The following is a 26,109-nucleotide window of genomic DNA, read 5'->3' on the forward strand; positions in this document are numbered from 1 at the left end:
CCCTTTGAACCACCTCCTTCAAGCAGAATAACACACCGTGTCACAAATCATCTCAAACTGGTTTCTTGAACATGATTTGCATGTCCTCAATAGTCACCAGTTCCTAATCCAATAGAACACCTTTGATATGTGGTGAAACAGGTGATTCACACCATGGATGCGTGACCGTGCGATGCTATCAGTTTAAAATCTTTGATTAGTGTTTCCAGCACCTCGTTGAATCCAAAGAATTAAGTTATCTCTGAAGGAAAACCCAGGATTAGTAAGGTGTACCTAACACTGTGTCTAGCAAGTGCAAATAAGACTTGTACAAAACAGATTCAATAACAAAAGGCAGACAAAAACATAAGCATCTCTTTATTTTTATGCCATTCCAGCAACTGTGAAAGCCAAATATAATCCATCACTCAGATCACCCAAAATAAAATGTGCTTTTTTTTTTTAATTTCATGATTTTTTTTTTCCATCAAGAAAACAGACATTCATTTGCTTTATATTGTTGGAGTTTATTTTGGCAAAGCAGTGACTTTCCCCATTTAGTGTCAGTCACCAGAGGAGCCTGCACAAATTGTTAATGGAAACCAGCGGCAGAAAGCAACACATCAAAGTGGAAAGCACAGCCTGTATGTGTGTGCGTATGTGTCGGTGTCATTAGTGCTCTGCTCCCTTCGGAGTATGTTCGGTACGATCCGATACTTATTTTACGTGCTGCACATGAAAACAGGATGTGTGTGTGTGTGTGTGTGTGGTGGGGGTTTACATCAGGCTTTGTGTGTTAATTTATGTGTGTGTTTGTGTTCTTAACACTGATGCCACGGGAAGAAAGCTGACACTTTAGCAGAGAAGTCTACAGTTTTTATGATCCACACACACAGAGACTGTAGCTAGGTGATTTATCTAACAGGCTCAGGCGTTCTTCGTCTTGGTTGTCCGGGGTTCCTCCTGCATTCAGCTTTGATGCTGCTGAAATGTAATGCTGTGAAAAATGTTTGACTGCAAATCAAATGGTGAAACCACAAAAAGAAAAAACAAAAAAACTAAAAATCCAGCGGTTAAAACGAACACAAACCAAAAAGGATGCAGACCTGGAAAACAAAAACAATAAATCTCTCTCCGATATTTCTGTGCAGAGCGTCAAGCAGTCTTTCCTCGCAGCCCCTCGGGGCCGTCATCAAATGTGAAACTCTAGTCCGTTGTTAGAATTAAACAAACAAACAAACAAACAAAAAAAAGAGCACGTTTGTTATGCTTTGAACAAAATGTCAAGGGCTGTCTGACCCATTCCAAGTTTTCTCCAGGTTCAAACTTAAAAGGTGGATTCTGGACTGCGTTCCTCTTCAAAGTTCATCCCTGTGAGAAACACATTTTAAATATTAGAACACACAAAAATTGAGGCAAGGTGCAAGAAAAACAAGCAGAAATCTTGCTGTCATGCAAACAGAGTTAAAAGAGAAGACCGCATGCAACATGTTAAGATAAAACGTCATTAGAAAAGTTGTTTTCATCTTTCAAAGATTATCAGATAAAGTAGTTGAGTTGAAGTTGGGTAATAAGCTTCCAAATTGGCAAAGCAGTCATGCTCCTGAAACCAATCATGTGCCTTCAACCTGCTGTGATTTCAGCTCATTCCCTCATGTTTGAAACAGAGCAGAGTGCATTAATCAGGCAGCTTTTATTGAGACCAATTTAGAGCTACGGGGGTTAAAAGAAGATGAAGGAAACGTGCAGCTAGTTGGTATGGTATGGAAGAAGCAAAAAAATGTCAACAAGCAGCAAAATGCAGCCCCTTGTGATCCATTGCCTTGCTCCAAGCCACACCATTTCACCTTTGCCACTGTGAGAAGGAGAGAGGGGGAAGGAGAGGGACAAGGAAGTCACTTCCACCTGGACCACTGCTTGTCTTTGTCTGTTAAAGGCACATAAATCACCCCCATCAAGGGCTTCATTTTGGTGCTGCCATCCTCCATCTTGTCATATTGCTCCAGCATCTGATTTCCCCCCGCCGGACCTACGGGCAGAATCAGCCGCCCGCCGGGCTTCAACTGGTCCAGAAGCTGAGGGAGGCAGAAGGGAGAGGCAGCGGTGGACAGCAAGTCAGCTTTAAAAATACATTCCAGGGATTCTATTTAGATACAGTCATACTGGATCAGATATAAAAACACACTAAATTAAATATGAAGCAGGTTTACAGTTTAGGTATCCAGCCTTTGTTGTAAAGTAAAGGGTAACAATGTGCTCAGCAGAATTCAGAGACACTCACAGCTTGGGGAACGGTGGGTGCAGCTGCGCCAACGTGGATGGCATCATACGGCGCCTCCTCAGTGTAGCCCAATCGCCCGTCTCCCACTGAAACAGCAGCAGAACGTCAGTCACAAGCTGTCGCACTGAAAACACTGATGGATGTCCTCACAGGGTGGGACGAGACACATTACTTGGCCAATGCTGCATCTGACATTTATAACAATTTACCTGATCTGAGAAGCCAGAAATAGCCGAGTAATGCTGATAAAACTGCATCTCAATATTAGTATATTTCAGTATTTTAGGGCTGGGAGTTACTTTCATATCACAGATTGCTTTTGTTTATTTACATTTATAGACTCAAAGGGTGTCTCTAATTTTACTTTGCCATTAAATATCATTAGTTGTGTTTTACCTAATCAATCAGCAGACAAATCTTTTTTTGGTCTGCTTCTTTTTATCTCCCAGTTGCGAGTATTTTGTTTTACCCGTATGTGCCGTTATTAACAGACTAAATACAGAAAGATTTCAGAATAAGGTCTGAAATCCAGGCTGCCCATCTATCAGACTCCACTAGTCGCTGCTGGCAACTGGCAACAGTTGTGCAACATAAAACAATGAAATCAGACTCATGGCAGAGCAGCTTCTGCAAACCTGAATCATGTGCATGCCATTTCTTCAGACCGAGTAAAAGCAAAACAGCTGCGCTGATGGTGAAAACCTGCAGAGGCCTAACCACAGAAAACCGATTAGGAATCCAAAAGAGAACTGATAAAGAATGCGACCAAGAAAACATAAATCAACAAAGGCACTGCTATTAATAAAACCGACAACCACCTGTAATCACATACAGTAAAAAGTGATTTACGAAATGGAAGACGAAACAGAGAAATGAAAAAATAAGCATCACTGCTCTTATTAATCCCCTCACTGAACTGCTCTTGAACCCCCCTTCAGAGGAGGTAAAAGTCCTCACTGCTCAATTATTTAGAGCTGCACACTGTTTACTGACTGCTGCCTTTTTCTCCACCGGGGAACATTAAACTGTCTGCTGTTCGGTCGGATCAAGGAAGCAGCAGCCCTTCCTCAAAACCCACAAACGTCTGCTGAAAAAACAAAGATATAAAGCTTTCATCCGCGATGTCTTACCTATTAGCTTGACTCGGCCCGATGTTATCAAACTGGGGTCATCTTTCTTCACGTTGTTTATAGAATCATCTACCAGCTCTTTGATGTGATCGATTCCTATAACTTTCCCTTTAGGACCTACCTGTAAAGCGCAGAGGGATGAAGAGAGTGTGGGGGGCGCGCTCAGTTCAATCACGACGTTCACAATGTTCAACGCAGTCAATCTGATTGATTTTCATCGATTGGTTGACATATTAGTGGATCAATCAGCTCAATTAATCAACAATGCCACCAAAGAGAAGTCGTTTGTGTTTACCCGTCGCGTGTGTGGCTCACCATTCGTGCGAAGCAAACCGACAGGATCCCACTGCCGGAGCCGACGTCCAGAGCCTTCGCTCCCTCATACAACTGGTCATGTAGAAGCTCCAGGGCATAGGCGTGCTGGGGAGGCAAAACGAGACAATAGCATTTCAACCCATCACTCACACAGCACAGGCTAACACACGGTAATCCCAGCGCAGGCCATCTGTGAGGCTTGTTTCAGTTTTTCATGCTTAAAGTGGACCTATCCTGCTCATCCTCAGCTCTATATTTATTATTCTTGTAGCTTTGTACGATTCCTTCTGTCTGAAACAAGCCGTTTTAGCTCCTCTCCCAAGTCGAGATGATACTAATAGAAAAGGGCTATAAGAGGCTGCTGCCATGATTTACTGCCACAGACGCCATAAAGTTTCACGCGACCTTCCTGGGAACTACAGGTGTAAATGATTAGTTCTGCAAAAAAATAAATAACAATAAAAATAAATGAACAAAAACCTCAATAAAAAGCTAACATCTGGGAAACATCGTTCTCTGTGACATCATCCAGAACAAAAAGTAGAATAAAAACAAACAAACAAAAGAAAACCCTGGGCATGTTTAATGGGCATCTCCCGTGCCATCAACAGCAGCAAATAAGGAAAAACATAACGGATCCACTTTAAGCTTCTATTACTCGACTGAAACATGCCAACAATGAGCACAAATGCACAAAACTGTGAGGATTTGGTTAACTGCTACTGTTATCTACTAAAAATAGATGATTAGGAATGACTGAATGGGACCAAGCTTCACAATAACAACAACAAAACCATTCAAAGCTGTGATTCACAGGGAACAGAAATGTCTGAAAGTCTTTAAAGTCCTACCATGTGTGGGGCGCTGATGGTCGCTTGATAGCCTTTTGGTTAAAAGACAGGAAGTAGGTTTGGTTAGTTTGAATCTCAGATCTCCGTGCGGCGATGCGCGAGCGAGTACACAAGCAGACGTACCTATTGACTGCGGCGAGTCCATGTAAGGGTGAAGCCTAGTGAAATGTGCTCGGTCTGTGACAAGCATGACTTCGTAGACCTTGTCAGATTTAATAATGCCATTTTCTGAGGAGGCAAAAAGAACACGGTATATATATATATATATATATATATATATATATATATATATATATATATATATATATATATATATATATATATATATATATATATAATACATAATCCCGCAGCAGAATCAGACAGACAAAAAGAATGAAGGAGGACACAATATAGAGATATGAGACAGCAAATTCACAACAATAAACTACTTTTACTAGTACATAGCCTCATTTTTCCAAATCATGAACAGGACTGCTCTAACAAACTACTGGATTTTCATATTTTTGCATCACTGCAGTAAAGTATAGTAATTTATCAGGTATTTATTATTCTTCCTGGCTCAGAACAAAGTTTCAAGGGGGTGACTACACATCTAAGTACAAGCAGTCCACACAAAGTTAAAGCAAAACATCTGTGTTGCCTTACTCCAGGGAAATACGAGTATTTTCTGTTATTTCTGACCATTAAGATGCATAAACACATGCTTCATGCTTAAGTGAATTAAGCAATTATTCTTATCAGTCTGGTGATTTTAATTTGAGGGAAGGCCAAAACCCTTGTTTATATGGAAGACAAACACGCTTTATCAACCCATTAGGCATGTATGATCGTGTTTTTCAAAAAATATACCAAAGATGATCAGGAGAAAAAAGTAAAGAAATAAATCAGGATTACTGGCAAAATTACAATTATTTTGGTCAACACCAAGATCACTCACACATGTCTGGATGTTTGGAGCCATCGTGGGAAAATTTTTCTAATTTGGTGTTTTAAGGCAGAAATTAATGTTTACATGATGAAATGTGCAACGTGAAGGCTCAGCTCACTGCGTCCGTTTAGCTATAAACAGACGTCAGAGCAGGGAAAACTGTGGTTGTCGCACTGTGGGACCCAAAGCCTCTGCATTGGGGTTTGTACAACCAGGTGACAATTGCAAGGCAAAAGTAAGATGATGTTTTCTTATGCTTTCAGCTGCTCCTTTTAGGTGTTGCCTGAGCGAATCAGGTCCCTCCATCTCCATCCCTGGTTATGAAAATTTTTCAGTAAAATTCAACTAATTTAAGTGAAATTTAAGTAAAATTCAACTTGGATCTTGTTTTTAAGAAAGAAGTGGGGTAAAGTATACACCATGTTACATGAGAGCCAACCAGGACCAGAAAGACAGGTCATGTTTCTCCCATATCAGCTTGTCTTCATTGGCCCCTTCATTGGTTTCTGAAAGTAGAATGGGAGGCAGAGCCTTCCAATATGAGCTCCCAGTTTGGCTTCAAGAGACAGACACCCTTCTTTACTTTTAAGGTTGGACTTAAAGCTTTCCTTTTTGACAAAACAGAGTTAGGGCTGGATCAGAGGAGCCTGAACCAATCCTTAATTATGCTGCAATAAGCTTGAGCTGAAAGGAGAGTTCCTATGACGCACTGAGCATTTCTTCTCGGGGAAGATAAGATGAAGGAAGATGAGAATGTGCATGATGACGATGAAGTTGCAAACCAAAGAAAAAAAAAGCAAAGAAAATCAAAGTAAGCATTTTTTTTGACTACTGTCAAAGAAGAAAATGCAGAAATTGCAGCCTAAACACAGGCTGTGACCCATATGTGCTGACCAGTATGTGTGCAGCAGAGAAACACCAAAGCTTACAGACAGGCCACCAAAGAAACAAACAAAAAAGCTTCGTGAAGAAGCGTCTTCACAATAATCCCTCCTAACGGGATCCTTTAGCAGTGAGTGCCAGAGGCAGGAAAAAGCCAACGACAGCCGGCTCTGCTGTCATCACCAACTCCCCTCACCCTCTGATCCATGAGCCACTTTAGGATACATTACACAGAAACAAGCTGCCAGGCGAACATCTACAACTAATATCTAATGGCTCATTTCAAGCCACGATCCTCCCATCCTTAATTATTCACCAAGCAAACACTCCAACTTCACACTGTTTCTAAAATTGAAACCCACAAGGTGAACAACTTAGAGGCATGCTTCACATTTCCTAGAGCACAGGACTAGTTGCTGAACTTTAAAGATGAATGAGTCATTCAGCATCAAACCAATAACCTTCTGACCGGTCCTGAGCGCTGACCAGGAGGACAGAGACAATGAAGAACTCAGGAATTAGCATGCGTCCTGCGTGTGACCTGCTTAAATGCAGCTTACGCAAACTCAGGTTAACTTCAAGCCATTCATGTGTCTAAATGGGTCAGTGTCCAGTTAAGTGGAGCGAGTAATGACCACACAGGTAAAACTTTACACTGAGCTGACTTCAGTTTGCACCAGACTAATACAAAATGTATTTTTTGTACAGATTCACTAAAAAAAGGGTTTTAATGCTAAGGCTAATTCAGTTAATTTGATGTAATTATCATTAAAAGGAACGTTTTCTTTACAGCAAACACCCCAAAATAACAAGCAAGTACATAGACTTTGGTTAGGTAAGGTAATCCTGACTCTTTTTATATGTTGTTGCTTTTTATGCTTCTATTTCCAGTAAGTGTTCCCAGTTAAATTCATAACACCATTAATATGGACTAAAGCCATATTAATATCACCAGGTGCAAGTTTTTGTTAATAATGAAACTTATCATCATGTACAATAATGAGTCCTGCAGCAGTTATAGAAACAAAAAATTAGCTGATGACTCAGTTATCATCAGGCTTCTTGAAGGTAAGGAGCTGGATCATTTCAAAAGTGAAAAGACATGATTTTTTTACGAAAAGGTCAACAGTCACACCACCAACACTTATCAAGGTGTCGAGCTACAAATATTTGGGTGTTTTTCTTGACAACAAGCTTGGTTTTGCAGAGGTTAAGGCTTGAAAAGGTCCAGCTAGAGCTCGGCATGTAAGCAAAATTTAATGTTAATGAGAATTTTGGCTTCCAAAGCTTATTAAAACAAGACAATTGCAATAAACGAATCACCGCGTCTTCTTCTGTTCCGCAGTAATTATGTCCTTTGTTTCCATCCATAAAAGCCCAAATCCACTGCCCAGCAGCCTGTGGCGTTTTTAGTTTAATTCACATTAATTAATTCAACTGAAAACAAATAAATGAAAGTTCAAGAAAAGAAAATTACTTAAAAGGTTGTAGGGGTTTTTTCCCCCCCAAGTATGAACCTTTAATTGGGCGTAGTTTTAATCGTGAAAAGGTTTTCCTTTCATGAATTTGTCAGTTTTCATTTGAGTTTTTATTTTATTGTTTGTTTGTGTTTTTATATATAAAACAATGGTTTCATTGTTGCAGCAAAGATAATGGAGTAATGGAAAGCTGTGTGGACTCATTTATGAACCCAGAAATATGTCAGGGGTGTTCCTACAGATTCAGAAATGTTGGCACCGGCTTCGGTCTCTTTAACTAGGATTTGATTTGCTCATGCCTAAATTTTTTTTAGTTTATAACACTGACACAAGAGGAGCTGGAAGTGTTCAAAACTTCAAATTGTCCTTTTCTGTCTGGCTTTTTCACTGAGAATGCTTTATAGACATTAATGTTATTTACTTCATTTATTTTAACTAATATTTTCCATCCTCTTTGGCTTATCCTTATCAGGGTCACAGATTGGGAGGGGTGCAATTCTGCTGATTTTTTTTTTTTTAAGCACTGCATGAGTTTATTTGTATTCACTGATTAGTCTGTTCCTTTTTCTAGATTTATTTCTATTTTATGATCTAACCAGGGCCTTTTTTAAAATATTTACTTCATTATTTAATCTATTTTGTAATTGTTTTATTATTTTATCTGCTTTAATGTTGTTGTACCTATTATATTATTTATTTTGTTGATGTTTCATGGGTTTTTCTCTTTTTCTGTCTCATCTACACTCTAAACTGACCATATCTCAGCTGCTACTTTAGCACTTCTGCGCGTTTTGCACACTTGGTATAATTGCTTCCCCCTTTCCTGTTATCAGTTTTGTTGTAGTCGTGTTTACCGTTTTTTCCCTGCATATTACAAATAAAAACCCAAAGACGTTTTGGCCATCCATCAAAGGAAAGTTACCAGGGTCGTGATTAAAAAAATATTTTTCAACGATATTGCTACTAATAACCAAATAAAAGAAACATGCACAAACTTGTATTAAACAACCCCAGAACGACTGTTTGGAGTCAGAAAACCCCTGGTTTACTGTTCCTTTGTGAAGCACATTTCCCCTGCAAGGCCCAAACCACAGAGCTTTCGGCCAAAAGCTTAAAGCTTGTAATGATATGCTGAGCTGCAAAGCTTATAAATAGCCCTGGGAGATAACCTTATACCAGAAGTGGACTCTCTGGTCTACAGAAATGCATGTGGGAAACATGCCTGCGCAGAGCTGTCAGTGACTAAGTTTCGCGCTACCTCATGACAGCATGATTGAACCATGTGGGATTGATGGGATCGATCGTAGTAGCACTGAGTCACTGCTCCCACCGCAGCTGTGACACAGCAAGCTGCCATTTTCACTCACCCACCGATACGAACTGAGCTTTTGCATGCATAGCTGTCACTGCAATTCAGCGTGAAAGTGGACGACACACGGGCAGCCGTTAGTGGATGTGGGCAGGGCCGCTGCCGTTTGGCTTTCAGCGTCCCAAATGACGCACATAGAGCTAGCAGGCTAAGCTGCCTTCGCCGAAAAGCTCTAGCTGCACAAAAATCCCTTGACTGCAAACAAAGGAGAGGTCATTTGAGTGTTAAGAGTTGGCTTGGTTATTTGCAAACGCAGCAAGGGATGCATCTTTACCTTGCGTGAATTGGGAAAGGGGTGGAGAGAGTTGCTGCTAGGTCAACAACAACATACCACATAGCTTAGCAACCAGCCAGCTTCTGTGCTAACCTTAAACGTCCAAACTAAACCATTTACAGGCGACGCACCTGCAAAAGCGTCGCTGCCACCGCCGCCGCTTTTTTTTAGAAAAACATGCAGACTCACTGCGGAGGTTGTTGACGAGCTCTGCGTGGCTGGCTCCTCCTGATTTCCAGGCCATTATTAAGCAGACTTTGCGGAGTAAGTAGACAGCAGCTGTCAGTGCCGCGCCTGCGCCGACCGTTTTGCCGATGAAGCTGACAACCTCCAGAGCGGACGGCGGAGCGGCGGATACGTCACCGGCCATCCGATTGATTTTTATTATTTTTTTTGTTGTTTTGTTTACGGCGAGTCCCCCTTTCAGACACACCCCACCACACACACAGCACTACCCTTTAATTCATAAAAGTTGATCTGTTTTATAAGATATGTGTCCAAGCACGGTGTTTGATGCAAGGGCAAAGCCACATTCCGCACTGTGCTTAACGCAGATTTGCCGCAGTTAGGACAGGTAGCGGCCGCTAGGTGGCGGGAAATAGCAAACAATGTGAGAAACGCTGAATTTGGTCTCACTGGGTTACCGTAGTTACATACGCCTTAGTAGGTGCCAGAGATGATCTAAGGCAACTCTTCCCCTTCGAAATAAAACCTTTGTACACAAATGAGCTGATTGGCTAATTAGATACAATAAGAATGTACCTCTTCTTCCAGACAATAATGCGGAGATATTTTTCTATTTTTTGCAAATACGCATCGATAATATTTTCAAAATAAATAAAATATTTTTTAATGCTGTTTGGAATTTCTTAGGGAAACTATCATGCCTGGAGTCAAAATGGCAGCTACCTGCAATGTAGCTCACAGACCTTTGAAATCCCTAAAACTTACAGAAGAACATTTTATTGCAATAGACATAATTATCATTTTAATCCTCTCTAATATGATGAAGTCTGCCAGAAGAAAAATGCTTACCCAACGAAATTTACATTTTTATTTAGAGCTTCTTAGAGCCCCATTTGTTCTGAAACATCTCGCCAGCGCCCCCTATGAGACCGGATATACAAAGAGTAGCAGTTCTCCGGTCAATTAGTTCTTTGACAGCAGGCGCGTACCTTGCTCTGGTTTTACCCATGATTGCTAAGCTAACATCAGTAGTTGATCGTTAATTTTACGCAGGAATCTGGTTCCATGGAGAGTATAAACGCTAAATACGTATCCCAGAAAATCAGCAAAACGAAATGGCGGCCAGTGTCACATTCGGATCTTCAACTGCCAGAAATCTTTGCGACGGGCTCATGGGACAACGAGGTTGGCATGTTGACACTTTAAAAAAAAATGGACCTCCCGCCAAACTTCTTTGCAAAATAACGGAATTTTAAGTGTTTTGCTCTTTGGCTGACTTGTAAACGCTGTGACGATAAGAGTACAATTTAAGACATGTAATAAACAACAATGTGACATATCGGCCATCTTTCTCCACATAAATGTAATAGATGAACATTTTTTTTCCAACAGTAAGGCAGGTATTTTTCCAAATTCACGGAGACAGTAGGATACTTACTGATACGTGCCAGTTATCTATAATGACTAAGACGTGTTCAAATTTAACTTAGCCAGCTCAAATGTGTCTCACACAGGACAACAGGATTTCTATTTGGTCCATTGGGAGTAATTTAAGCACTGGTATGGAAGATGGGTTTGAAGGAGACCCGCAGCTTTTATGTGAACACAAGCATGATGGAGATGTTCTTGACCTCCAGGTAAGCCACTCACTGCGATGTGTAGCTCATTAGCCAGGTCTAAAAACTGCTGTGGTGTTGTGAATCGTTTTATTTTTTACTTTGCACTCAAATCACTGTTTTAGGCTTTTATTGTGATGTCTTAGTCTTACTAAAACCACGCTCATGTATATAAAAATACCTTTTTATTTTTGCAGAACATTTAGTCTTATCCTTCCCATTTGTGGGACTAACAACTTCAACAATAAGGCTGATCCGTTTTCCTTCATGTATTTGCAGTTTTTGGACCAGGACAGAATAGTCACAGCATCATCAACAGGAGCCGTCACCATCTTTCGACACCACCAGAACAGCCAGGTGCTGTATGTCATGTTTTATGGATGCCTCGTGTTGAGCTTGATATGACCTTTGTTCTCCAGATTGAAGAAAGCCAATCCATCCATCATCTTCAAATGATCCAATATTGGATAGTGGAGGAAACATGCTAAGCATGTTATTTCAAATGTGTTCTTCTCTACCAGTGCTTTTGAGTTCCTCTTAGTGGATCCTGAGGTACTCCTGGTGCAGGTGGGATACACTTAATAGTCTATTTGTTAATACACACCTTGCTGACTCCAAGCTGGCCATCCATGATCTAATTCTCTTGTATCATTGAGTTGAGATCTGGTGACTTTGGAGACCATTACTCAGCCAGCAGCTTGACCTGTTGATACAAGGAAGGATGGCTCTGTCTGCTTTTGCATTCTTTACACCAAATTCTGACCTTAACTTGTGCATGCTGCAGCCAAAATTGAGACTCATCAGAATAGGTGATGTTTTTCCCAGTCCTCTGTTGCCCAGTTTTGTTGAGCCCATGTGTACTGTAGCCTCGGTTTCCTGTCTTCAGCTGACAGTAATTCACTGGACATTTTATCTTTTTAAGACCATACTCTTTAAACCCTAGAGATGGTTGTGTAGGAAAATGCCAGTAGACCAGCAGTTTCTGAAATATTCAAACTAGCCTGTCTGACACCATGACAACCACGCCATGTTAAAGTAACTTAAATCACCTTTCTTTCCCTTTCTGATAATCAGTTTGAACTTCAGGAGGTCGTCGTGACCATGATTACATACATGCACTGAGTTGCAGCCATGCGACTGGCAGGTTAAATCTTTTTGTTGTAGCGAGCGCTTGAACAGGTGTACCTAACAAAGCGGCCCGCGGGTTTTGGGTCTATCCCAGGGTCCCCTCCCGGTCGTGCGTGCCGCGAAAACCTCCGAAATGATCCTGATCAGATCGACACAAAGCAGCAGTGATTCTACTCTGAGCTTTTATTTTTAAACGAAATATATTTAAACTAAAATATCAGGAAATTAAAACTGTTGTATAATTGCTTTGTAATGATCTTTAAAGTCAGTCTTGTGCAAAACAGGAATATGTTGTAACGAACCAGAATAGACCAGTAAACTGAACTGGACCTCACTCTTAACCCTTGACTAGAGATAACAAAGTGTAGACTTTCGTCAGCGTCTTCACAATAAAAGTATGCAACCAGACATTTGTGTGTAAAATACTAAACACAAAGATTCAACCAAGAAACTACAGTGGTACAGCTATAACTCCTTACATATGGTGAGAACCTCCGCCGTGTCATCAAACTAAATTATAATAGGTTTTAGTGAAGCCTTATTCAGGAGGGGAATGAGAGACTGCTCAGTGGGATTGGATTCATTGGATTCACTTCATTTCAATTCTCTTGCCTACAGACCATTTCAGTGTCTCAGCTCTGGGCGAGAGCACATCGTTATCCCTGTGACAACGCCCCCTGCACCGGCGTCGTCTGCAGCAGCCCGGAGATTGTTACAGTGGGTGAAGATGGCAGGATCGTCGTCTTCAGAGCTGACCAGGAGGGAGTGGTTCGAGTCATCGGTGAGCTCAAGAAGCAGAGTTATTTTTAAGTTGTGTGAAACAAGTTGAAACTAAGATCTTTCTTGGACTGTTTAACCTTTGATAGAGAATGCCGACAGCAGCACAATCCATGCGGTGACTTATCTGAGGACCACAGAGATTTTGACGGTGAACTCAATCGGTCAGCTCAAACTGTGGGACTTCAGACAGCAAAGCAACTCACCGTCACAGATTCTGTCCCTGTAAGAGCTCTAAAAAATGCATTCTTAAAAGTTTTTTGTTTTCTCCTTCCTGTTTATTTCAATTATAAGCAAGTCTGATGAGTTGGTTTCTGTTCATCCAGGTCAGGGGATCGAGTTCCTTTACACTGCGTGGACAGACATCCGAACCAGCAGCACATCGTGGCCACAGGAGGCCAGGATGGCATGCTCTGTGTGTGGGATGTGAGACAAGGCAACACACCCTTCTCACTGATGGAGGCACACACAGCTGAAAGTAAAGTCGGCTTATTGTGGGAAGATGTATTAAAACTGAAATTTAAAAGATGTTGTGCGTGTAAATAATGGTTTCATACGTATGTCTTTGGTTTTCCTGACAGTGTGGGAGGTCCACTTCCACCCAACCAACCCAGATCACCTGTTCACATGTTCAGAGGATGGCTCGCTGCTGCACTGGGAGACATCCTCCCATTCAGACATGCCTTCCTTCTTACAAGGCAAGTCAGTTTTATGGCATAAATATGATTGTTTTTACACTATTTTCCAACTAATTTAATTTCCTTCAGAATGACTTTTTGAATCACACAGACACATCCATACATGTGCCTTTTTCCTATACCTAAGCACCTTGTCTAATATTTGTGCACACACACACACTCCAATTGGTACATCGGGGGCAATTCACGGTTCGGTATCTTGCCCAAGGATACTTCAGCATGCAAACTGGAGTAGCCAGGGACTGAACCATCAACCTTTAGGCTGGTAGACATCCCATTTTGCTTTGTCGTTTATGTACAGAGCAAATAAAAGAGGACCAAGAATAGATCCTTGTGGAACACCTGTAAAAATGGCAAGAGTTACACCTAGTACTGTTCACTGTCTCACACTCAATCAGCCAGGAGTTAACAAGTTGGCCTGTAAATTTCCTTGGGAAACTATTCCTCAATAAAATATAGTATAGTATTAATTCCTCTATGTTCATAATGTAATAAGTGTTTTTGTATTTTTAGGGGGCAGAAACAGCAGCATGGTCTCCCGCAGTGCAATGGCTCCAGCCGGAGGAAAGCAGCCCCTGATCAGCGCCTGGCTAAGTGGAGACTCCAGCAAAGGCCGCCTGGAGACGACTCACATGCTGCCCAGCCAGACGCTGTCTGTCAACAGCCTGGACGTGCTCGGTCCGTGTCTCGTGTGCGGCACTGATGGAGAGGCTATTTTTGTCAACAGACAGGTCCCGGTTTAAAAGCGATGTTAGTGCCTCAGAGTGGATGTGGATGAAGATGTTCATTTGGTGTCAGCTTGAGGGTCATACAGGAGGTGTAAAATACTGGACTGTTAGCTTTATTTGTTTATTTGTCTTTTTCATCACGGGCAGAATAGTTCAACCCAACAATGGTTTTTGTACAGATGACGTTTAATACAGTTATAAAATAAAAATACTTAATAGAAATGTTTCAAGACTCATTTGAGCTGTTTTCTCTCTTTTCCATTTATTAATAAATACAGAAATTGAAAGTTAATCACTCATCTTTTCATTACCTTCTTAGAAGATCAACTTCATCTCTATCTCAGCATCTAGATTACTGTTTTCCCAGGGCTATTTCCAGGCCTGCTTTAAAAGTTAAAGTTCCTACTCAAATATGTATTTAAAATTTATGAAAATATAGTTAAGTCCGAAATGTATGCCCTCCTTCACATCTTCCAAAGGTGTCCAGTAGACTCGGTTGTCTTTTGCTGGCTCACTATATTTAACACTCCTAAATTAAGGGTTACTAAAACTATTTTTACATGGCTCCAAAATTTATTTGCAGAATGTTGTGTGTGTATTGCAATGGGTTTTCAGGCCATCTTAAATCTTTCCCATGTCAAGTACCCCTGTGCTAAAATAAAAGGAAACCTCAAACGAATACCCAAGCCAATAAAAACGTACTAAACCTAAAAGAAACAAACAAAAAGCAAAATCGATAAATAATTACTTAGTTATAATAAATAAATAGATAATGCCATGATATTTGGAGTGATTATCTCAGAATTTCGAGTTGCGTATCTAAAAATTTTAATCTATTGATAAGTATCGAAATTTGGCGTCAGTAATCAATAAGTCAAGTTATTAAATCTAAATTTCAAGATAATAACGCGAAATTTTGACTTACAGGCTTTTTTCTTCAGTGGTTTAAACGAACTTCCATACACTGGGAAATTAAACTCAATTGAAGAAAAAAAAGCTCTTTTACGTTAACGAAATTTTATTTTGGAAAACGGAAGTATTCTTCGTTAGCTTTATTTATAGCTTGGAGCTGTTGTACTTGTCATTCAGACATCCCAGGAATCCTACACGACTAGCCAGCACGACACAACAAAGACGTTTTGAGTAAAACTGCGTCCTTGTCACCGAGGAACGTCAAGCAATAGTCTTTACCCATTTAAAGAAGGAAATTGTGGCGGAAAAACGGCAGCTGAGGGTTCTGGTAAGTTGTTTAACTGTTGTTAGTTGTGCTTCGAGCTAACAGGCTAGTTCGCATCCTGTTGTTGAATTAGCCTAGAAGCAAATGGATGCCTTTAGCACACAGGCCGCGGAGGCACTGCTGAGCTGCTGGATTTAACGCAGAGAAAACTTACGATGGCTGAAGCTTACGGATCGTTAGGTAGTTGTGATTTTAATGGCGAATTTGTCGGATGTATTTGGCATTTTATGTTAGTACCTGACGCAGGATCATTCGCGTTAGAGCAGCACTCTGTTAGCGAACAGTGCTAACAGCGCTAGCAAGTGGGTGAGTTATTGATTTATAATGGAAAACTGTTTCGTCTGAAGGTTTAAGTTTTATACACCATAGTTTAGCTTGTAAACAAAATAAAAAGCAACGAGATCCAGTTCTGTTTCAGCTATTGGCTACTACTAATTCCCATATTTTATGTTTATCTGTAAAGTACTACACTCGCATTCTCAAGGATAACATCCACTCTATATTTTCCCAGCTGCAGCATGCAGATGTGAGCTCAGACATCCAAGATCCTGTGCTATCACTTCAACTCTGGACTGGTGAAATCCTCTTCATCCCTCTTCATCGTCATCCTACATGCTCGTACATGAAAAGAGGGGAGAAACCCGAAGGATACCGGCAGAGGAGACCCAAAACGTTTCCCGTCACGAACTACAGTGGCAACAGCCAACAGATGCTGCAGGAAATACGGAACAGCCTGCGCAACCTGTCGAAACCGTCAGACCCACCTAAAGTGGACACTGGTGCACAAGGGAAGATGCTCCAAGAGGATTCAAGGCAATTGGGGCGCAGCAACAACCCCAAAAACCCTCACCACAAAACCTTACAGGAGATCCGCGAGGCCCTCATGCCTTTTAAAAATGAGCCCAACACTTCAGGCTTGCAGCGAGAACCCCGTTTTGCAGGGCTCGAGGAGGTGAGGAATGTTTTTAGATATCGTTAGGGGTTGTTTTGAATGATTGTGGAGGTATGGCGTTCTGTGCATGTCTCTGTAATTGAGGGTAATCGCTGGGAACAGATTGTTTTGAGTGGAATTATTTAGAAAAATGAGAGGCATGCAAAGTGGAATTACAAGCTTGTACAGTTCAGGGTAAAGAATTTGTTTCTCAGTTGGCATTTACAACTTGTTTTGAGTAAGTGCGTGCAATCCAGATATGAATTTGGTATGTAGTGCTTTAGTCAAAGTATGTCATAGTTAATGTAAATTTGTTAATTTAAGCTACAATTTTGGCTTTCACAGGCCATTAAAATAAGATAACTGACATAAAACTACTATTTGTGATGTCAGTATTAACTAAAGCACCTGTGATTATGATTTTTGCCATAATTAATAAGCCCTGGAGTTAAAGAGGTTGTGTGACTGGTTCTGTTTGTCTGCTTGTTGTTTTTGTGTTAGTAGGATTACTCAAAGTTAAGGACAGGCGCCTGAAAATGCTGCCGGTTGTGTGACTTGGCACAAGTTAGAAATGAAGAACTTTTTTTTTTCTTTTTTTTTTCATGGTAGTCATTCCATTTCCACAACTTACTCTGGAAATGCTCTAGATGCAGATCTAATATGTCACCATGTTCTCTTTCCAACTACTCCCAGTCTGTGGTTTTAGTTCCACCTCATCATCAGTCAACACAAGTCTTTGCTCTTATGTTTTTTTGCCTTTGTTCTTGTCTCTGTAGTATCAGTACAGGAGGATTTTCTGTGTTTGTTTATAGATTGCTATTCAACTTTTGGACAGAACAAAACAGTGAATTAAAGATGTCACTGTAGGCCAATTTGTGTCTTATTCCTCTTTAATTGCTCAGTTCTAATTTTTTTGTGTCCAATTTCTTTTTCCCTCTTAAGCCAAGCATCAGTCACGGTGTAGGGCCGGCTACAGACTACATGGGTAAGGTTGTTTCCAACCCCAGCTCTGCAGGCCTCAAACCCCCAGGTATGTCAGTCCTCTGGGATTATATGTTGCTTCTCCTGTTTTATCATCCATCCAGCCTCAGTATTGTTTGAGGGATTTGGGACATTTGCTTTAAGAAATAACTATGCTGTTGACACACAGCATGAGTCACTGCATCACTGAATGGAAAAAGTTGACTGGAAGGTTTTTGGTTTTTATTCTGAGTGGTGGTTGTGACACATTTTAAGGATGAAAATATTGTCTTTGTTTAGTAACCTAAGCAGTTTATAGGGCGTCTGTATTGCCTAGTTATTACAAAAAGCAAACCCTAAAAGTTCTCCTTTATGCAAGTTACAAGTCTTTATCCACCATGCCCTGGAGTAAAGGATGCGTGTGAGTCACTGACAAATGTTTAATACAAATCCTTTATAAAACTTGTGTCAAAAGGATTCCCAGGTTCATTCACACAGTTATGAAATTGAGGGCATTTTGAAGGTGTGACCCATCAATTGAAAGGGGACATAAGAGTTCATTGAGGGAGAAAGGCAGCACGCAGTTAAGCAAGGTAAAGAGCCACTTGGAAGTCAACCATCCACTCTAAGAGAATCTGAGGCAGCAGAATAATTTGTTGAAATTGTTAAAGTATCTGGTTAGGTGACTGAGGCAAGGTTCAGATGCCTCAAATGGGCTGAGAGAAGTGGCTTTTCCTGACGGTATGATCAAAAAAAGGACTGACAACACAGAAGCAGTATAGATATTACCAGTAGTATATGTGTGCATTAAAATTTTGCCTTTTCAACTGAGAAGATGAGTTTTACAGTTGCTCTTATGAAAGTTTAGTGTTAGATGGCCTTTTTGTTTTGAATTATTTAGGCTGTGAGATTCTGAAAGTAATTTCGTGTTTTCAGTCATCCTTTCTTTTTTCTTCCTTCAGCTTGACTTTAACTTTAGTGTGTCTGTCTGTAGAGTCTTCTCACATCCAGCCGGCTGTCCTGAGGAGGTCGAGCTGGAAGGGCTCTAAGGAAGGAATGATGTACCGATCCGACAGCCCTGGACCGCCTCCTGCCTTCCCACAGGGCCACCCTACAAACAACCAGAGGGTCACACCTCCACCAAACCGCGGTGGCATGCCTTGTGCGTCATCCTGGGACAGCAACCCATCAACAAAGCGGTACTCTGGAAACATGGATTACCTTGTGCCACGCATTTCTCCAGTACCCCAGGGGCCGTGGCCTGATGGGTACAGCGCAGCACCTCAGAATCAACGTGGGATCAGCCCAGTGCCCATGGGCCACCAGCCCATCATAATGCCAAGCTCTGGGGGTAATAAGTTCACCTTTCCCCCTAGCTGGACTCAGAGTGGCTCCTCTCAGCCAGACTACGTGACAGGGGGCAGCAGACATCCCCCTCCTCCGTACCCGGTCAACCAGAGTAGCCGGCACAGTCCCACTGATCAGCAGACAGGAGGACCTGCATCCTCGCCTTCTTACCACAATGGAGGGAATATCCCTCAGTCCATGATGGTTCCCAGCCGGAAAAGCCACAACCTTGAGTTGCACTTTTCTGGTCTTCCTCAGTCCAGGTCCAGCCAGCCCCAACCTTCCTCCGGCAACGGCAGCAACCAGGACCGCTCTCCATCATGGCAACATAATATGCCAGTCCGCTCCAATTCTTTGAACATCCGATCTACTCACCCGACCAGCTCACAGCCCTCTGCCACCACAGTCACTGCCATCATACCGACTCCCATTCTTCTGCCGGTGAAAAGCACCCATGTTCAGAAAGCCAAACTGCACACTGCTGTCGCTCCAACACATCCTCCATGGAAACCGCACGTTGCACCACCTCCTGCTGCGCCTGCCTACCTAGAACCCGCAGGTACAGTCCCGCAGGTCGTATCTGAAGCACCTGACTATCACGGACCTCCTCCCCCTTACCCTAAGCACCTCCTCCAACAGCAGGCTGCACCCAGCCCACCAGGGTATGACACAGGGGCCAACAGGCTCAGTGCAGGCAGAGAGGATCCTGCTGATGAGGAGAGCAGCGGCCGGGGGGACGGCTCGAGGGAAAAACCATCAGAAAGCCCAGAGGGTGGAGCAGCAAGAGAGGAGGACAGGAAGCAAATCACTACATCGCCTGTTCCGGTCCGACGCAACAAGAAAGACGAAGAGCGGAGAGGGGAGTCGGGAAGAGTCAATTTGTATTCCCCACAGGCCTTCAAGTTCTTCATGGAGCAACACATAGAGAACATCCTGAAGAACCACCAGCAGCGGATTCACAGAAGGAAGCAACTGGAAAATGAGATGCAAAGGGTGAGAACATCAGTGGAAGCATTTTCACAACAGTTGCTGCTCAATTCTTCCATCTTTTTACTGTTTTCCTACTTTTTATTTCTTCTTGTCCTCCTGTGACTTTGTCTCTGATCTTTTTCATGCAGTTCTGTTTTTTCTCAGCTGTTCTTTCTTCTTTTTTTCCCTCCTCGCTGTCACTAACAGCTGATCTAAAAGGTAAAGGTATTTCTGCTGGCATGTGACATTATTGGGAATCTGGTGTTTGTGTTTTGAATGTGTCTTCTGATGAAAGCAAGATGGCCTCCTATAGCTGAATAAAATGCATGCTATCCCATAGCCTTCACTTTACTGCTTGTGAATTTCTGCTTTGGAATAAAATGATTAACTCTGGTAATCACCACAATTGCATTTTGATATGTTGCACTGGTTTCCTTCATTTTCTTTTGTCCCCTTTCTCTTGATGCTTACAGTTTTTCGTAGTTTATTTATTTTATATTCATTCATTGTATATAACTATTCCTTTTGCCATGTGTTCAGGTGGGTTTGTCTTCAGAAGCCCAGGAGCAGATGCGTATGATGCTCTGTCAAAAGGAATCTAACTACATTCGGTTAAAACGAGCTAAGATGGACAAGTGCATGTTCAAACGGATCAAGACCCTCGGCATCGGCGCCTTCGGCGAGGTCTGCTTGGCCAGAAAAGAGGACACAGGAGCGCTGTACGCCATGAAGACTCTCCGCAAGAAGGACGTGCTCCTGAGAAACCAGGTGGCTCACGTCAAGGCTGAGAGGGACATTCTGGCAGAGGCCGACAATGAGTGGGTAGTGCGTCTCTACTACTCTTTCCAAGATAAGGACAACCTGTACTTCGTTATGGAGTACATCCCCGGAGGGGACATGATGAGCCTTCTCATCAGACTCGGCATCTTTAAAGAAGAGCTGGCTCAGTTTTACATCGCAGAGCTCACCTGCGCTGTGGAGAGCGTCCACAAGATGGGCTTCATCCACCGAGACATCAAGCCTGACAACATCCTCATAGACAGAGACGGTCACATAAAGCTGACAGACTTCGGTCTTTGCACTGGTTTCCGCTGGACCCACGACTCGAAGTATTACCAGAGCGGTGAGAGTTTATTTTAATTTTACATGCTTATAGTAGACATGTCATGCCACATTCATACTGCTACAGTGATATAGTCATATTAAACATCACGGTCATTTCATATAATGCCCCAATGTATTTAAGTAACTTTTTACTTGTATAACACATTTCAAGACAAACATCACAAAGTGCTTCACAAAGAAATACCAAGGCATTTGAAACAAAACAGACAAAAAATTAACCAAGTACATATGTACAAGTAACCCTGTTAAACCAGGGGTGGGGAAATCCAGGCTTCAAGTGCTGGTGTCCTGCAGGTTTTAGATGTGTCCTTGAACACAGCTGATTTAAATGGATAACTTATCTCCTCAACATGTCTTGAAGTTCTCCAGAGGCCTGGTAATGAGCTAATCATTTGATTCAGGTGTGTTGACCCAGGGTGAGGTCTGAAACCTGCAGGGAGTTCCCCCACCCATGTCTTAAACTAAGCTCTCAGACTGTCATTTAAAAGAAAGGGGAAAACCAGAAAGTTCTGAATAGCATCTTTCAGCTTTCTTTTAATGATTGTCATCAAAATCTTTCTGTTCAGAGCCTAAAACAATCTGACCTGCTGACATATAAAAAGTAGAAAAATCACTGTGTTCACATACCCTCTCTTCAGGGGACCACGTGAGGCAGGACAGCATGGACTTCAGTAAGGAATGGGAGGATCCAGCCAACTGCCGCTGTACAGACCGCCTGAAGCCTCTGGAAAGGAGAAAGGCCCGGCAGCACCAGCGTTGTCTGGCCCATTCGCTCGTGGGGACACCCAACTATATCGCACCAGAAGTGCTGCTTCGAACAGGTAGAGTGTAGCATCCAGGCAACATTTTTGATGTAATGTTTGTTTGTTTTTTGTTTTTTTTTTTTTGAAGGCTTCTATTATTGTTGGCTACATATAGCTCTATTAGGGATGACATATAGGGTATTGTCGTCACCCAAGTTTGTGAATTCGATGACTCCAGAAGGAAGTTTCCTAGGATTTTGAAATTGATACCACAAGCATTTCTACTAATAATCTCAGCTGACTTCAGATCAGTGACCCAGACCACGGGGTTAGAGGTCAGAGGTCAAGTTTTCTGAAAATGAATGCAATAACTTGAGAACAAGCCGATGTAGGACTTTTGAAATTCACACCATGGGTGCAACTGCCAGGAGGCCGAGGGGTACCAATGGCCACTTCCAGCTGCTGTTTGAGCAAAGTGGAGTCTCATCGTGAGTTTACGTGTAACGGCTGCATAGCGTTTTTTTTTTTTGTTTTTTTTTTTAGTGCCTCTGCCGTCTCTTTGTCGAGCTCTCTGGTCATCTTTTCTCTCTCATGAATTCATGCGCTGTTCTGTGTATTAGCTCTCACTGTAACAGAGTTGCTGGAAATAAACACTTGCACGACAGGTGAGAACAAATGTATATTTTATCATCCTGTCTGTGACAATAAGAAGGTCTACCGCACCCTTTGATGCTATGTGTATTTATACACAAGTTTACAGAATGAATCATAATTCATTCTGTAAAGTTTAACTTGTTTTAGTCTGCAGATTATTATTTAAACAGCTGATCAGTGATTAAACCACAGAGCTTAAAAAAAAAAAAAAGGTGTGCTGCCTTTGAATAGCCATCAGTAAAAGAGTTAAGTTACAAAAAGAAAAGTTGCTTTACAGGATAGAAATAAACACTATTTTGGCTCCCCCACCCCCATTTATATTACACATTGAGTAGAATAAAAGTGTCTCTCAAAAAAAAAAAAAAAATCGTGTGTGTGTGTGTGTGTGTGTGTGTGTGTGTGTGTGTGTGTGTGTGTGTGTGTGTAAATAAAAGCTGTATTTCAGATCTGAATCCTCCCCAAATTGTTGTGAAATTTCCTTTAATCCTCTTCAGGATACACCCAGCTCTGTGATTGGTGGAGTGTAGGAGTGATCTTGTATGAAATGGTTGTTGGACAGCCTCCTTTCTTAGCAACCACACCCCTGGAGACGCAGCTAAAGGTATGCGAGGCAGTTGCAGTGAAATGCTAAGCATCTACACAGGTCATTGTTTGCTTCATGTTGTTTTTCAATTTTGGAACTAGGTGATAAACTGGAAGAGCACGCTGCACATTCCCCCGCAGGCCAAGCTCAGCGCAGAGGCATCGGATCTCATCGTTAAACTGTGCCGCGGCCCTGAGGACCGCCTCGGTAAGAATGGCGCGGATGAAATCAAAGCCCATCCTTTCTTCAGAAGCATCGATTTCTCCAGCGACCTCAGACAGCAGGTGGCACCATACATCCCCACCATCGCCCACTCCACGGACACCTCCAACTTCGATCCAGTGGACCCGGATAAAATGTGGAGCAGCGACGGCGACGACGAGGACAGCCATAACGACACGCTAAACTGTTGGTTCCGCAACGGAAAGCACCCCGAGCACGCCTTCTACGAGTTTACCTTCCGGCGCTTCTTTGACGACAACGGCCATCCGTACAGCTGCCCCAAGCCCATCGAGTACGAGGGCTACGAGGACGAGGCCGACTCGGAGGGCGCCGCACAAGAGGCCGCCAGCTCCTCGGCGTTACAGGGACGAGACCTGGTCTACGTATAGCACTCGAGGCCCGATGACACGCTTGTACATAATGAGTAGACGCAGGGGGTTTTCAGTGGCATCACATTTGAAACATAGGAAGTATGTTTGTTTGGTCACATTAACAGACTGTTTATTTTAAAAGCAAACAACAAAACCACAGTCGCAACCTAAAGGAACAATTCAACACTTTAAGAAATGTCATTCTTTGATTTCTTACCACGAGTCGGAGGATGACAAACAGAGCTACATAGGAAGCTGGCCATCATTCGGTTAGCTGAGCTTAAACTCTAAAAACAGCTCTGTCCAAACTTAAAACCTGCCTGTCAGCACCACTGAGGCTCAGGATTAACACACTGCACCCTGGTTACCTGAGGGAGGTTCTTGCTAGACACACAACTTTATTTATAAAGCACTGTTACACTACAACCTACATTCACACAGTGCGCTCTCTCGATCTCTCTCTCTAGACACACATACACACACACTTTAAGATGCACGCAGTAAACGGTCTGTGTCATGTCCTGTTGTGTTCATGTACAGCACAGGCTACTTCGGTGTATTTGCACCGGTTATGGCCGCAAGCAGGAATGCACCTCAGAGTACTGATAGGCATCCACACACAAAGAGAATAGCTGCGAGGTATCTGTCAATAGAGCTTACATGGTGGGATACCGTTTATTGAATTGAGGGAGGTGGTAAATGCACTAACCAGGTACAAAACCAGGGACAAAAAATTAAAACCAGTCAGGTGTTGATACTATGCTTTTCTGTTTGGACGTTACTTTGACACATCTTCACCAGATGGTGTTAATGTTGTGGCTGATTGATGTAGGTTCTTGTCATATTTGGGATGCCACTCAGTTGGATAAAAGAAGAGTGACTTGAGCCTAAGGCTTTGTTAGATCCTAACCTAGCAACAGCTGCTTGTTTTGTAACTGGTGAAAAGAAAATTCAATAAAATGAAAAGTTAGAAAACTTTTTTAAGTTTAAAGTGCCCCATTTTAGCTTTAGTTAACATTAGCCAGACTTTTTTTTTTTTTCTCTTTTCTCACTGCAGCCCTATTTTCAGGTGCACAAATGTGACTAACGCCATCATTAAACATCCACACCCGACGTCATCGATGTTACAGAGTAAAGATCTGTAATTCCTGAACACCACCTCCAATACTATTTTAAATACTCTCAAATTAAGGCTGAGAATCTGCACTTTGAATGTTTTTCTAACCCGTTAAAGTAATAACTACATATCTGGACCTGAACTGTAACCCAGTGGGTTTCAGAGGTGCTGGTAGGTGGATTTTTGTCAGAGCTGGGCCAGCTACTCCAGTATCATTCTCCTTCTCCTAGCATGTTTTCCAGAAATGCATCCATTTTTAAAGTGTGACATATGCTGCATAAATCTCATAAGAGGAAAGGAAAGCAGGAAGAAGAGGAAAATAAAACAAAATCGGGGCGCTCTCTCCCTTTTTAAAGCCTTAATTTATTTAATAAGTTGTAACATGTAATGCTAGTGTAGATGCTGTTTGTGCGGGAGTTTTATTCAGTGGTTAAAAAAAATAATACATTTTAATTTATATTTTAATGTTTGCAGTGGGGAAATTAGTGTTATGACTCTTAGAAATGTTGCAGGGGGAAATATTGCTCTAATTATTGCTGTGCCTTTATTTTTGGTTAAATATAAAGGGGGTTAATAATCAAACAGGCATTTAATAAGTAGCAGTTGATGATTGAACTACAGTAGATTTTTGTTTTTATTTTTCTAATTTATATCTAAAATGTATTTATAAATTATGTTGTATACAGTTGATGTAAATATCTTTTTTCCCTCTCCCTCCCACCCCCGCCCTCTGGGCAGGTCCTCGTTGGGGTCCACTGCTGCTTTTTATTTTTATTTTTTTTTAAATGTCACTCATATTGGTCAACCAAAGCACTAAATATGTGGATTTTCATTTTTTGTATAACTCACTTTTAAAGAAAAAATCACAACACTAAGAAAAGTCAGGGTTTTTTTTTTTTTTTTTTAAAAAGCGGGAAATGCACTTGGTCATCTTTTGGTGAGTTTTTGTTCGACTCTTCATCACATATCAGTTCCTTTTTCTTTTTTCTGGTGCTTTTCTCTCACTGCGTGTAGGAAAGATCTCTGAATGTAGTTATCATGGACTTACTGGTGACCACTGTTGTTCTGCACTGGTTTTGTTTTCCTTTTATGAGAGAATTTTATTTTTCTGTAAATTTGTTGCGTTGGGAAATTTAAGAACAGTGGAAACCGGGATGAATAAAGAATGTAAAAAAAACAAAACATGTTTTACAAGCACACCAAGCGTGATGTATTGTTATCGCCATC

At 41.8% G+C, this 26,109-nt stretch overlaps 3 protein-coding genes across 4 annotated transcripts; 2 read left to right on the forward strand and 1 right to left on the reverse strand.

The window, feature by feature from the left end:
* Positions 1–340: 340 nt before the first annotated feature.
* On the reverse strand, positions 341–9,875 carry pcmt1 (protein-L-isoaspartate (D-aspartate) O-methyltransferase). Of its 2 annotated transcripts, none has more exons than XM_085382069.1 (8): positions 9,680–9,875; positions 4,680–4,784; positions 4,557–4,588; positions 3,706–3,810; positions 3,391–3,511; positions 2,261–2,346; positions 1,885–2,054; positions 341–1,350 (listed from the first exon to the last, which is right to left on the reverse strand). In XM_085382069.1, exons 1-8 carry the CDS (start codon positions 9,858–9,860, stop codon positions 1,338–1,340), a joined length of 813 nt encoding a protein of 270 aa, XP_085238195.1. In that variant the 5' UTR covers positions 9,861–9,875; the 3' UTR covers positions 341–1,337. The 2 variants fall into 2 exon arrangements, with proteins under 2 accessions (XP_085238195.1, XP_085238196.1); XM_085382070.1 differs by having other exon boundaries at positions 1,827–2,054.
* A 759-nt stretch (positions 9,876–10,634) lies between these two features.
* On the forward strand, positions 10,635–14,845 carry nup43 (nucleoporin 43). The gene is made up of 8 exons (XM_085381500.1): positions 10,635–10,861; positions 11,191–11,313; positions 11,572–11,649; positions 13,039–13,201; positions 13,287–13,422; positions 13,524–13,675; positions 13,779–13,895; positions 14,409–14,845. The coding sequence occupies exons 1-8, from the start codon at positions 10,742–10,744 to the stop codon at positions 14,636–14,638; spliced, it is 1,119 nt and encodes a 372-aa protein (XP_085237626.1). The 5' UTR covers positions 10,635–10,741; the 3' UTR covers positions 14,639–14,845.
* A 150-nt stretch (positions 14,846–14,995) lies between these two features.
* Positions 14,996–24,910, forward strand: lats1 (large tumor suppressor kinase 1). Its single transcript, XM_085381499.1, has 8 exons — positions 14,996–15,863; positions 16,372–16,812; positions 17,734–17,821; positions 18,746–20,091; positions 20,608–21,190; positions 21,831–22,013; positions 23,084–23,190; positions 23,274–24,910. Exons 2-8 carry the CDS (start codon positions 16,483–16,485, stop codon positions 23,781–23,783), a joined length of 3,147 nt encoding a protein of 1,048 aa, XP_085237625.1. The 5' UTR covers positions 14,996–15,863; positions 16,372–16,482; the 3' UTR covers positions 23,784–24,910.
* The last annotated feature ends 1,199 nt before the right edge of the window (positions 24,911–26,109 follow it).

This window comes from Rhamphochromis longiceps, linkage group LG15 (genome assembly GCF_057381845.1).
Source record: "Rhamphochromis longiceps isolate RC_006_pf linkage group LG15, R_longiceps_female_GT1.1, whole genome shotgun sequence".
Classification (NCBI taxonomy): Eukaryota; Metazoa; Chordata; class Actinopteri; order Cichliformes; family Cichlidae; genus Rhamphochromis; species Rhamphochromis longiceps.